The following is a 14,200-nucleotide window of genomic DNA, read 5'->3' as shown; positions in this document are numbered from 1 at the left end:
AAGACATTTTGAGAAAACTAAGAGTTTGAAACTTATATTTCTAACACATTCTTTCTTAGGAAACTAAAGGAGGAAGACAAGGAATCCAGGAAACAAGGAATCTATAATCAGTAAAGGTCAGAAGGAAAATGAATCCAACCCAGAACAGACTCTGATGAATTTACTACTTACAGAGGTGTAACAGAACTAATAAGACATACTGAAACACTAAGAGGCTAGCAACAGCAGGAAGTCATTACTTGCCTTAGAACTAAAAGCCGGGAATTCCCTGGAGGTCCAGTGGACAGGACTCCATACTCTCACTGCCGAGGACCCAGGTTGCCATGTGGCACAGCCAACCCCCCCCCCACCCCCGCCAAAAAAGCCTAAAAGCCATTATTGCCCCTAGGATCATAAAGGCCAAATGTTATGGAAATCTACTGACAGCTAGAGCCATGAAAAAGTGCTTCTGCACAGAAGCTGTAGTTAGCCATTCCGAGAAATATAGGTTAAAGCAGGGAAGAAGTAGGGATGAATATATTCAATCCTCATACTTTTCCATTGCCTGAACTCGATTTGGAACCAGTGGCCAAGGCAGCTTGGAGGATGTATTCCCTAGGGGTTAGTCATCCAGGACACAGGGCAGGGAAGAAGAGGGTAGAGAACAGGTTTGGAGGGAAACAGAGAACAACTAGCTTAAGACCTACAACAACAGGAGAGGGGGGAAACGGACAGATGTTCAGCTGTGCTAAGGCAAGAAATCAGAGAGCCGAGAGAGGAAAGTTTCAAGGAAAAGGTTGAGGGAGGGAGATATCAAGAAATTTAAATGGAATTGACAGATTTGCTGATGTGTTTGAGCATTTGGAAAATATTTTCCATATATAATCGACAGATCTTTTATGACTATAAATAACAGCAGGGACAAAGACAACTAAACTAATAAAAAGCAGAGACAATCATAAAGTCCAGGAAAAACCAAAGGTTATACAAGAAAGAATACATAATCATGAATACTACTTGACTTCACCATGAATAATATTAATATTTACACATTAATATTTCAAAATGTGATATAGAGTCTGTATTGGGAGAATGAGATGAAGGTGGAGTTGGGGGAAGGTTGATGGAAGAAAGTTAAATCTTTGTCTACTATACGCCTACTTAGTAGCAATGTCTAAAATAGTAACTTAGAGATGGCAATATAAACAATTATTTAAGACATGTGGAGACAGATCCTAAAAGAGTTGAAAGTAGTAGTTACTTCTGACAAATAGGATTAGAGGATGAGAATGAGTGAGGCAGGAGATTACTACTTTTGTTACTGTTACTACTGTGGCAGCTATTAGTAACTAGTTATATCTGAAATAGGTTTAATTATTAAAATTTTCTGATTTGGAAACTGAAGATAAGGATAGTTAAGCGATCTGATCAACTAAATTCACACAGGTAAGGACTGGCAGAGCCTAATTTAGGCTTTCAACGTATTTTCTACCATAACATGGCCTCCTTTATACAGCAAACCACTGTTAAGTTACCTTGATCAGAGAATCAATAGCTACATGAAAAAATACACAACTTGTAAAACATAAAAGGCACTAGTGAACATCCAATGCTCTCCAAACTTGGAGTACTAACATATATTTCCGAATTAAACGCATGTGCACACGCACACACACGCGTAAGATGAGAACATCCTGGGCCGAAATTTCTCTCTAATTCTCCAGACATAGACAGTATGTGAATCTCCCTAAAACCAAATACAACAGCTTCTATTTCTTTGATATATTCTATAGCACCCTTGGATTGTATACTTTAATAGAAATACAAAATATTTAGCTTGGCTGGTTGATGTTCCAAAAGCTGAATAAGAACACTATTTTCAACATTTATGGAGTCATATATTTCTTAAACAATTTCTGCATTTATCCATCTCTTGCAGCTATGAACCAGTGAGGCAGCTAAGTATGCCAAGGGCTATCTTAGTATCATGAAGCTTAGTCATTGTGATTGGCTATTTAAATATTATCCAGGGCTTCCCTGGTGGCGCAGTGGTTGAGAGTCCGCCTGCCGATGCAGGGGACACGGGTTCGTGCCCCGGTCCGGGAAGACCCCACGTGCCACAGAGCGGCTGGGCCCGTGAGCCATGGCCGCTGAGCCTGCGTGTCCGGAGTCTGTGCTCCGCAACGGGAGAGGCCACAACAGTGAGAGGCCCGCGTATCACACACACACACACAAAAAATCCAAAAACCAGTTGTGGGTGACCAATTACTTTGCCAACTTTGATACAAGTGGGGGGATTTTTATTTGTTTTAAAAATATTTAGTAGTGAAAACTACATATACAATGTCTCATTTTATATGTTATGATTCAGCCAGTCCATCATTAACAAGTGACCAAACACATCCATTGAAAACACACATAAACTCTCTCTCACAAACACACACCGATAAACAACATGGGATGTAATAACCATAACCACGCTAAGCTTCTGACAGGATAAGAGAACAGGTTCCCTTCAGCATTCCAAAGCCATCACTAAATGCAGCACTGTGGCAGCCACTCCATAATGTCATAATAATCTAATAATAGAGAACTGTACTTTTGGAGACAATTTGTTATAAAGCAATGTAACAGAAGTTTTCCACAAGGAATAGTTTGTAGCCAGCACTCCTTCGGTGTGAATTAAGCACTCAAATGCATTGTCTCTTCTGACTACTACTATTTAGCAAATTATTGCTCCAGTGCTTTATGAGTAAGAGGGCCACACGTCACAGTTATATCCCTGTTTTACATCTATTGTCCTAGCAGAATTACTATTAACTCTAAAAAGTATCCTGGAATGGACAATATACTCTATGGTCATCGCAATTTTAAGGGACTTCAGTAGTGGGAGTGGCTCAGAAAGTACGGCTGCCACCAGGAGCTCAGCTTTTGTCCCCCAGACACCCTTCTGACTATCCCTGTTCTTTTGTCATGTTCCATTGCATTGTCAGTGGCTACACTGGCAAGTCATTTGGATCATGTATTATTTGAGCAGCTCTCAAGATCTCTTAAAGAGTTGTTACTTTTGAGAGTGACTAATCTGAATCCCCCTTGGTCTCATGACCTAATTAGAAAATGTGTAAATAATGTTGATAGATGATTTTATGTAGCCTATGAACTCAAATTCTCAGTTTTTACTAGCATTCTTTTTTAAATGGACACATTCGTTTTAGCAGAAGCGGTAAATGAGTAATGGTCAGAAATTGTGAAAATACTTGCCAGTATAGATATTGGTCTCATGAAAATGTATTCAATCCAATGATTCATGTCTTAAGTTTATTTCAAAAAAAACTCCATCCTGAATAAAATTATATAATATAGACTATTGATGTGAGGAGAGAAAGCAGTCTGCAAGGCTGTTGTGTGAGAGGGAAAGCCATCTACTTTGTTTGAAATATGCAAAGGGTCCAACATGACTCAGATCATAACCTAAATTCTCAAAGAGGTATTTTACTTACTTGTGTTTTGGAATCACTTTAGTAGTAAAATAAAAAACAATTGCTTATAAATCATCTTAAGAGATTATGTAATATGTTATAAGGAGAAAGGGCTTTGGAGTTCGTTAGCTCTGAGTTTGAATGTCAGCTCTATTTACTAACTATGACCCTTACTCTCTTACTTAGTCTCCCTGGGTTTTGTTTTCTTTCACTGTATCATAGAACAGTAGGTAAGTAATTAAAATGCATAAGAGGACTTAGAATACAGTTTGTGTTCAGTAAAAGTATCTATTATTGTTACCATTGTTATTACTATTGCTTAAGACAATTTATGATTCTTTCTCTTAAAACACTGGTAAACAAGCCTGAGTCCTTAGGAAACTTTATTTTATTACATAAATTTCCTTGGTTCAGGAGAGATCATTAAAGATGATGGCAGAACTCTATATTGCCAGTATGTATGGTGATTAGGCTTATTTAATAAAATGAAATGCCAAATGGCCTTATAATACTCAATAAATAGGCAATTTCTTTTCTGATATATGCAAAATCAATTTTGATGCAGACGTTTTTCTATATATCAAGATCGGTATGGAAATTTTTTTCTAACCACCCAGCTGCTACAATGTTAAATAAATTAATTTTAATCCTAAATCAGAGATGCTATAGAGAAAAGGGTGATTTAATATGCAATCTCATTACATTTGACAGGTTTATTTATAAATGATTTGCCCCACATTTTGACAAGCATAGTTAATATGTTAATTAGCTTTGAAAAAGATGATGAAAGGGAGAGACTGACATGCTATCATTCTTTACACACCATGTTGGGGAGCACTGGAATTGACACAAGGTGGTATCAATATATATTGTGCCCCCCCAAAAGCACCGTGATGATGAGATATTTATTAGCTACAGATCAATTTAGTCACTATGCTAAAAATTAATCCCTTAAAATAATCCCAAGTGACCTTCTGCTTTAGAAAACAAATGCCATTCTAAACATATTTATGAGCTTCTATAAAGGAATATAAGGCTTATTAAGAGCAATGACCTCGACAGCTAGGGCAGAACTCCTTGACAAGGGAGGAACTACACAGATAAGCTCCTTTTCACATTTGCACTTCTCTTAATGTGGTTTTCAGTACTTGGTAAGCCTTTTTGGTTTAGAAGCTTAAAGATGATGTCCTATGCCTTGACTTTCAAAGAGTTATAAAATCCAAGAATTAAGGGAAGCTATACACGACACAAAGTCCAATTTGATTCCTCTGCTTAAACCCTCCTTCACGGAGGCAGACAAAGGTGTCATAAAGCTATCTTTCTTGACGAGTTCTCAAATCACACACTATATTCATACATCACCACTGGAGACCTAGAGCAGTAAATCATAACAGGGAGAGCTCTGACTTCCATCACTTGCTGCCAATGTTAATGAATAAGTGTCTTCATTAATATTTTTATTGCCCAAAGCTATTTAAACAGAAAACTGGAAATTGTAACACTGTGTAGGGATCGTTAGTTTTTAGTTACTACCCCACTGCCCCAGGATGGTAAATGAACTGTAAAAATAGCCTGAAACCACTGCCACCTGCCCCCCTGCTACTGTCTATGGGTTAATATTTGTACTTCTCTTTGGTGCAGCTGAGCCATGACTCAATTATAGTCCCATTTCTAGATCTTTAAATACCCAGCATCAAGGTCACTAATTATGCAAAAATCATTGCCCTGTGAACTTTTCTCTAACTGGAAAAATATATACGTTTTACCTGACTTATAGGAAAATAACAAAATGGCTTTTAGAAAATGGCTTGGAATGAAATCAGATTCAGAGTGACAGGCATAGCACAGACATAACTCAGATTTTAGGGCTTAGAAATGTAGAGCCAATAAGCATGGGAAACTGCTCCAACATAACACATTTACTATTTGCTTTTGGCAATGAATAATATTGGCATGCAGACAAAAGGGCATTTGGGGTCTATTATTTTATATCAGTTTTCCTCCCTTCCACTTAAATAACCATCTTCTTCTTATGCTTCATTATGTCTCTGCTTAAAGCAAATTGGCAGAAAGCAACCAAGCCTTCTTCCTTAAGAGAATGGACACCAACAGGCACATACATGTCACAGAAAGGTTGGGGGCAGGGCGAGTGGAGAGGCACAGACTGGAAGTCAAACATTATATATCACAAACAGACATATTAGCAAGTCCCAATCCATGCGGTTCTCTGTACTTTAAAGGGCACTTTCAAAGGTTTGGGAAAAATTAGCCACTAGTGTATAAAAAATAGCTTCTCCTCATTCTGAGGGTAGAGTCTTAACTGCACTGCCAAGCAACTAAGACAAAACTGGCTCCAAGCCACAAATATTTCCAAACTATGTTCTATTAGCAGAGTCCTTAACTGACCTCACTGAAAAACAATCTAGAATTTCCATTCTCAAAACGTAGAGAAAAACACTCTATAACTCATACAGATCTACAGCACAGAAAAATAAATATATCCACGTGTACACAAAATGTTGCATATATTTTCGGTGGCTTTACAGATGCCCAAATCCCATTCCTAAGGGGTTGTTGGAATCTAAATTAAGTAAATCTACACTGTACCCTACATCACAAGGAACTTGATTATTTTCTCTCCATAAAACGTTCGGATCAGGGCTTCCCTGGTGGCACAGTGGTTAAGATTCTGCCTGCCAATGCAGGCAAAATGGGTTCAAGCCCTGGTCTGAGAAGATCCCACATGCCACGGAGCAACTAAGCCCATGCACCACAACTACTGAGCCTGTGCCCTAGAGCCCGTGAGTCACAACTACTGAGCCCACGTGCCACAGCTACTGAAGCCTACATGCCTAGAGCCTGTGCTCTACAAGAGAAGCCACCGTAATGAGAAGCCTGTGCACCACAATGAAGAGTAGCCCCCGCTCGCTGCAACTAGAGAAAGTCCGCATGCAGCAACGAAGACCCAACGCAGACAAAAAGAAAGGAAGGAAGGGAGACAGGGAGAGAGGGAGGGAGGGAGGGAGGGAGGGAGGGAGGGAGGAAGGGAGGGAGGGAGGGAGGAAGGAAGGAAGGAAGGAAGGAAGGAAGGAAGGAAGGAAGGAAGGAAGGAAGGAAGGAAGTTTGGATTAAAAATATCAGGGAAGAAGCCAAGCCTCATCACAGCCTAATTTACTAAAAGTCAAGATTATTTAGGGTAGAGCAGTGAAGTAAGTACAGGGCAAGAAGATAAATGACACATGCTGAAGCTTTATTGAGGTCATAAACATTATGTGAACATGTAGCTGAATTCTGTATGTAGGGCATCATCATTCATGGAAGATGATTCATGCTATCAAATAGCCATGTGCTATGTGAACTGTTTTACTCTGAACACAATTGTGAGTCTAGGAAAGGGATTTTTCTATTAATAAATGACCTTTTCAACATTCACTATTAAGCCTTTCTGATTGCTAAAAAGAAGGTTATTCCCTTATTTGATTTAGATCACACTAGACTGGAAACTCATCGTAGTTTATCATTAATAATAATTACACATTAAACCTTGCCACTCTTTGGGCCTCCTATAATAGAATTTTAAGTTTTGCTAAACCACTGTGTAAAACTGTGACTCTATTGAAATTAAACTTACTCTGATATTTTTAAAAAGTAATCATTTAATTTCATTTTGGATAATTGGTACCAACAGTTTTCAGGGGTATATTGTACCAAATTTAGTACCTTACAGTCACAGCAAAATTTTCACACCACTTATCTGATTTCTGTTGTGAATTTAAACATGCTCCTACAACTTCCAACCTATGCTGCTGTTTGGAGATATACACTTCCTTGTTATAAAATAAATCTACAAACTAAGACCCTTAGGGAGAAAAATCACCAAACTGACAGCTAGAAAAATGTCTCTGCCCCTGTCCATCAAGAACCATTAGCAGACACCATCTGTAAGGGAGTCCCTGATTAGGGAACATTCCCAATTATGTTTTCAAAAACTCCAGTGGTATTGCCACACACAGGCCAACACTCCAGCACCATTAATCTTCATTCAGACTGTTAGGATGTTTGTCTAGGCTTGACCCAGACCAAGCACTATAGATAAATTAGCTAGAGTAAAGCTTCCATTTCTCACCACATGTCAAGGCAGGTGGAATATTCTGTCGAGCCCAGGAGGACATCTGGAGGTCTGTACCACAAGGTAACCACTTCATTGGAGTATGTGTGGCTAGGGACGGATTTTGCTCTTGCAAGACCTGTGGGTTACATGAAACATAAAGAAGTTTAATAGGCATTAACAAAACAAGGGAATTTAAATTTGAATGTTCACAGTTTTAAAAGGTCAAAGGTGATATTATAATACAGAATCACGAATGCAACGTCAAGGTTACTAGAAAGGTTGGGGAAAGCATTATTGTGGTCTACCTGTTTCAAATACATGCTAATAACCAATAAATCATTTGTATTTCCTAATATAGCACCAAGAATCTAAAAAAAAGTATCCCAGGAGAGTAAACAAACAATTCATAAACTATTTGATACTATGCAGAAGCTTGGAAATCTCCTGGACTTTCCAAAGAATGTCTCATGGTACTTTAGTTCTGAGAGTTACAAATAAGTGTGATATGGAAAAGTCCCAAGGTCAAATACCTTTGAGAAAAGATGGTTTAAAAAGTAAAACAGGTTTCCATACTGTGAGACTTCTCAGTGCCCTTAATTTTTCTAATGTGTACGGTGAATCTGAAAGATAAGAATATGACTCTTTTCTCAAAGGGTTTTTCCAAAACTTCTTTTGGTTTCAGGGTTCTGTCACACACTCACTAAGAAATGCTTATTCGGGAGGTTCATTTGAAAACCACATAAAAAATAATTATAAAGGAACAGTTAAATAAATCTGGTATGTGGAAATGATGAGATACCATATAATAAATTAAATTGTTTTCTAAGAATGTTTAAAAATTGGGAAAGTGGTCACAATAAAATGTTAAGTGATAAATTACATGCAGTTTGACCTCACAACCATAAATATTTATGCACTGAAAAAAGACTGGTGGAAAATATATTTGAATAACCTTAGTGGTTAGTTCTGGAATACAAGATTATCTGTTTTTTTTTTTTTTTTTGCGGTACGCGGGCCTCTCACTGTTGTGGCCTCTCCCGTTGCGGAGCACAGGCTCCGGACGCGCAGGCTCAGCGGCCATGGCTCACGGGCCCAGCCACTCCGCGGCATGTGGGATCTTCCCGGACCGGGGCACGAACCCATGTCCCCTGCATCGGCAGGTGGACTCTCAACCACTGCGCCACCAGGGAAGCCCTGGTTTTTTAATTTAATAAGTTTTTCTGAGTTTTTTCCAAGTTTTCTACAATTAATACATAATTCCTTTAAAACACACAAAATCTATAGATATTATTTTTTTAAGAGAAAAAATCTGTGATAGCTTTCTATCTGAGTATGTTCATTAATGACAAGTGTAAAGTATTATTTATCACTGTGATGCTCAAAGCGAATAAACATTTTTACAGTGAACCTACCATAACATATTTATTTTAATGTTTTGATTATTTAAATTTTTATGTAGTACTTAGGAACATAACTTTTCTCAGTTTATTAAACACTTGGTATTCCCTTTACTGTATTATATGTAAATGTTAAAATTAATAGAGCATCTGGTGAGAAGATGAATTTCTAATTAGTTCAACTATGGTTACAATAACTCAATTTTTCCTACCATGCAGTTTTTACAACAACACAATGGCGTATTATAAATTGACTGTTTAGAAGTATTCCATATTAAAATATACAGATTATACAAACATACCTACACATGTACTGTCTCTAACTTTTCTGCACATGAATAGAATAACTATTTCTGATAACAGATTTCCATAGTAACCTCTACTCCTTTTCTCTGCAAGGTTTTATCCTACCTCAAAGCAGGCAAAACTGAACAACAGATAAAACAGTCAGGGTGGTAAAGTGTTTCCAGAGTTTAGTAATCTCATCAAAAAGTTTAGTTCCTCAAATGAGCATGTTTCTATACAGACTAAAGAGCTAATAAGCACAAGTCCTGAAGTAGGTTCTGACTCGTTCCATATGCTGTTGTCAAGGCAAATGGGATGCCAAAAACATTCAGGCTAGATTCCCTTGGTTTTGCCAAGTCCCTGTTGACAGAAAGCTAGGCCAGAGGGATAGGAGAATTTAAGAATATGAGATTTTCTTTGACAGCTCAGAAGACCAGACTGGTTACAGAAAATTGTGATACCCCCAGTATATATATATTTTTTTTGCGGTACGCGGACCTCTCACTGCTGTGGCCTCTCCCGCTGCGGAGCACAGGCTCCGGACGCGCAGGCTCAGCGGCCATGGCTCACGGGCCCAGCCACTCCGTGGCACGTGGCATCTTCCCAGACCGGGGCACGAACCCGTGTCCCCTGCATCGGCAGGCGGACTCTCAACCACTGCGCCACCAGGGAAGCCCAGATACCCCCAGTTTTAAAGGGAGAACCAGACCTCAAAATTACCTAGAAATAGTATAAATCTAAATAATGATATGTGACTTCAGGTCAGTTATGCCCACTCTGAATGTAAGTTTGTAAAACTGATTAAATATTTCTGAAAAATATAAACAGAAAAAGCTCTTCATCTACATTATTTTTCTCCATCTCATGTTTCAGTCAAGGACTGCCCAAACTCCACTCACATGGGTCACACAGCTTCCCAAATCAACAATGAAAATGAGTTTTCAATATCTAACTCTTCAATGTGTTAAGACAGTTTCTTAAAGTGGTTTGCATGTAAATGTGTCATATTGAAGCATGTTATTATATTTTTAAGATACATTCTTCTGTATCACTTGAGAAAAACTCTCACATCTCACTTTAATAGAGTCAATTAAAACATAATCTTGTAGAGAGTGTCCTGTATATTGTTAAACAAAAGGTTTTTACCCTAAAAATATTTCTGTTCAGTTAAAAAGATAAATAAATGCCAAAACTTTTCAGGGAGGGAGCACATTATTAAAACAATGACTCAAAAGAAAAAAAAAGTACACCTTGAAGTAGAAATATACAACTGCATTTTTAAATAAATATATTTAGTAAAGATATTGCTATGTATTTATACAGTTCATGCATCAAAACACGCTCACTATGCAAAATTTATTAAACTGCATCCTCCGGCTGAAGGAAAACTGTAGGACAGGATTAATTAGCACAGCATGTGTGAAAGCTTTCTTTCTCTGTTCCTTGTCAGTTGCTATGGTTACACTACAGGAAGAAAGCTACAATACCTTCTAAAAAGGATGAAGTTCATGGGTTATTATCAAAACTTCTTATATTAATGTTCAGTTTGAATTAAGAGTCAAAAAGCAACGTGAAATGCTAACTAGATGAGTATAGGTTATTTATACACTGCTGCTTTGGCTGAGTGTGTACATATGAAAGGGTGCATGTTCCTTAGGGCACCTAAAATGGCTTGCCTAATGATTCAGAGTATCCAACTTGAAGATGTTACCACTTCTAACTAAGGAAAGACCCTAAGAGTGGAGCAAAAAATCCTATCATTCAAGCCCTCTTGCCAATTATTCAAAGTTGGACAACCTTGATTCTAGCTAGCATAGTAGAATCTTAGATTTCCAGAAGAGTTAAGAAGCTTTACAGGTAAGCTCTTACCCAAGGAAAGAATTCCTTTTCATATCTCTGTAAGATGGTCTAACTTCTGCTGCCACCCTGAGCCTGGTTCTACCCTCTGGCAGGGACACAAAGTAAATCATGTGACAGTTCTTCCAACATTTGCCTCCAGAAGCCCAGCCCTTCGGTGCCAAACAATGGAGATTCTTCAGACTTTATCTTAAAAGTTCTCTCAGCTGCAATGGATACAGCTGACCACTCCCATTCTTTTAAATTTACTCCCTTGACTTCTCAGTTATGGAAGAGATAATAGGAGTGACTTGGTCTGCTTCTGGAATCTTCCTCTATCTGCCCCATAACTGCTGGACTTGTCTAGAGTTATATATTTAAACCAGTGCTTTCTAAATGTATACACTCTGTGGGTAACTGTGGCTAATGCTATGTTTTAACTGTCATCCCTAGGTGAATTCTCTTAAGATTTTATCTCCAGCTCATACTTGTCTGTGGGCTTCAGATCTGTGTCTACCCAATTCCTCACTAGACATAGGGATGAGGATGTCCTACAGGCACTAACCACAAGTTACAACCACTAACCACTGGACCCCAACCACAAGTCTCTATGGCCAATTGCATCGTTAATACAGGGAATATGCTGTGAGTCCAGGGTCAAATGCAATTTACTAGTAAACTGTTATACGTTCCCCAAACAGTAAAATTTCTTTTAGCTGTACACTCATGTTCATTAGATTTCTATTCTATGCACATCTAATTATTCTTTCAAATTCTAATACATCCTTTTTGCAGGTAGTAACATTGGTTAGAGACTTGAGTTATCCCTCTGACTCTATGGAGAAAATTGCTAAAACTAGCATTGGGGTCCAAGAATACTAATTCCCATGTCTTTGCTTTGACTAAGGAATTGAGGAAGAACTGGCAACACTGACTTGTTTCTTTTGAATTAAGTGGAATAATGGCAAAAGGTAGATGGACTTGCAAAAGCCAGCTAAAATACAATATAAAGGAATATCCCTCACCACTTCAGTCTTTCCAGAGGATGTGCCACTGTTCTGTGCTTGTCAGTGGTTTTGTATTTTATATTAGAGCAACTCCCACACGTCTCTCTCACCTTACCTCATTCCCCACACTGAATGATCAGAAAAAGAGTGTCTTGCTCTTAATCGCAAAATCAGTATTTCTTGGAAAGGGGCTCCTTTCTTCACAGCTTGATTCCACACAGACATGACATACTTGGGTAACAGTTTACCATTAGGCTGTCAGGCTGAAAAGGGGAAGACTTCTCTATTCTGTTAGCTAATCCACGGAGTAAGGGCAGAGGAAGGCTTTTGTATTTCTTTCCCATTCCGCAGTCCTGAGAACTGGCCTGGAATTTATTTTAAACAGACATTTTTAATGGTGTCCTCTCCCTCCTAGAGGGTTTACATTAAGTATCTGATGATGTGCTAAACCTATTTTTAAAAATCCATTATTGCTGCTCTTACAGTATATCAATAAACAACCATCAATCAAAACAAAACAAAAAAGCATTTTCTTCTGGTGTTGTCCAGAGTTTTGGCTTTAACCTTTTGCCTCTGCACTTGACAAGTTTTCCTGGAGGATCTGATTTACTCCCATGTGTTCAGTTACTATCTGTCTGCTGAAGATCCCAAATATGTATCTCTACTATCAATCTTCCCCTAAAACTTTAGATTTCTAAATAAAAAATGTCAACTTAGATCCTCCATATATATCTTTAAGATTTTTATTGTCCCCAATTTTCCAACCATTACTACCCCCTCCAGTGTTCTATAACTCACCACTAAACATCACCATCCATCCATTCACGGAAGCCGGAAGTCTTGTTTCCTAATAGGCTACTTTTGAAACAGGAGGGAAGGGGGCAGGGCACAACCTTTAAAAGAATGACATAGCCCGAGGACACGACATAAACTGATTAGAACCAAGTAGGTCCAAGATGGCGGACTTCCACTAGACCTTGAGCCTCAGTATACGCTGACTGTAACACATCAGCAAGCTAAATGACACACCCACAGGTGCCATGACAGTTCCAAGGCTGACTCTAAAAGTCAGAGAGTGGGTAGTGGCCCAGTTCCTGGAAATTCCCACCACTTCCCCAAAATAGCTGGAATACTCTCCCCACTCATTAGCCTATGAAATTACCCACCCCAATAAAAACTGACAACCCCATACCCTGGGCCGCTCTCCCCTTCTGAGATGGACCATACTCTGTCTGTGAGGTGTGTTTCTCTCTAAATAAATCTACTTCCTACCTATCAACTTTGTCTCTCACTGACTTCTCTCTGCGATGAGAGATCAAGAACCTGAACTTCATTAAGTCCTGAGACCAGGTGTGTGATCTCAGTTGAAAGAGCGTGGGTTCAAGTCCCAATCTGAGTTGCACAGTTTCACTTCCACTTAAAAAATTTAAAAATTCAATGGATTTTACTTTATAATTGCTCTCTTTTCTTCCTTCTCCTTAGGTCCTCCTCATCATCTCTTGCTAGAGTATTACACTAGCCTCAGGTCTGTCCATGGCAAATAGTTATCAACTTCGAAATACATCCTAGACAATAAATGACCTGCATTTATTGAGATTAATTTTACTGAAAATTAAAGTTTAACTGGAACACTCTTCAGTGTGAATAATAAAAGACTTGAATGCCCAATCTTCCCCTATAAGCATCCTCCAAACCTCTTGCCCCATATTTGCCATAACAGAAAGCAGGAAATGTGAGCATTTTAGGGACAGGCCTATGTTTTTTATACACTTAATATCACATGGTGTTTCTTAAAGTGGAAAAAAAGTTTTGAGATAACAATTATAATCTCCTTTTCTTTCCTTTAAATGAAACATCTTTGTTTTTTTTTTTTCTGTCCAGATTTCTACTTTAACAGAAGCTACTCTTTACAGGATACAAAAATCCCTTTAAAATGTTATGACTGGCATTTGTCAGAATCTTTCAACTGAATAAGAGTAACCTCTGAAAACAAACTCTAATTAAAATGAAATTAAGTCCAGAAGACATTAAAACATGTTAAGGCAATATTTTATTTTGTTCTGATTATATGTGTATATATATATATATTTTATTTTCTTTTTCTTT

At 38.2% G+C, this 14,200-nt stretch overlaps 1 protein-coding gene across 2 annotated transcripts in view; it reads right to left on the bottom strand.

The window, feature by feature from the left end:
* CDK14 (cyclin dependent kinase 14) overlaps positions 1–14,200 on the bottom strand; it is a 582,146-nt gene that overhangs the window by 222,955 nt on the left and 344,991 nt on the right. For both annotated transcript variants that reach the window (XM_089917034.1, XM_022585327.3), the window contains exon 9: positions 7,585–7,705. In XM_089917034.1, coding sequence (XP_089773160.1) covers positions 7,585–7,705 — 121 coding nt within the window. The remainder of the gene's footprint in view (positions 1–7,584; positions 7,706–14,200) is intronic.

This window comes from Delphinapterus leucas, chromosome 9 (assembly GCF_059928025.1).
Source record: "Delphinapterus leucas isolate spDelLeu-1000000601 "Yukka" chromosome 9, BTC_Dleu_Yukka2, whole genome shotgun sequence".
Lineage (NCBI taxonomy): Eukaryota > Metazoa > Chordata > Mammalia > Artiodactyla > Monodontidae > Delphinapterus > Delphinapterus leucas.
This window is presented reverse-complemented; position numbering and strand designations above follow the sequence as displayed.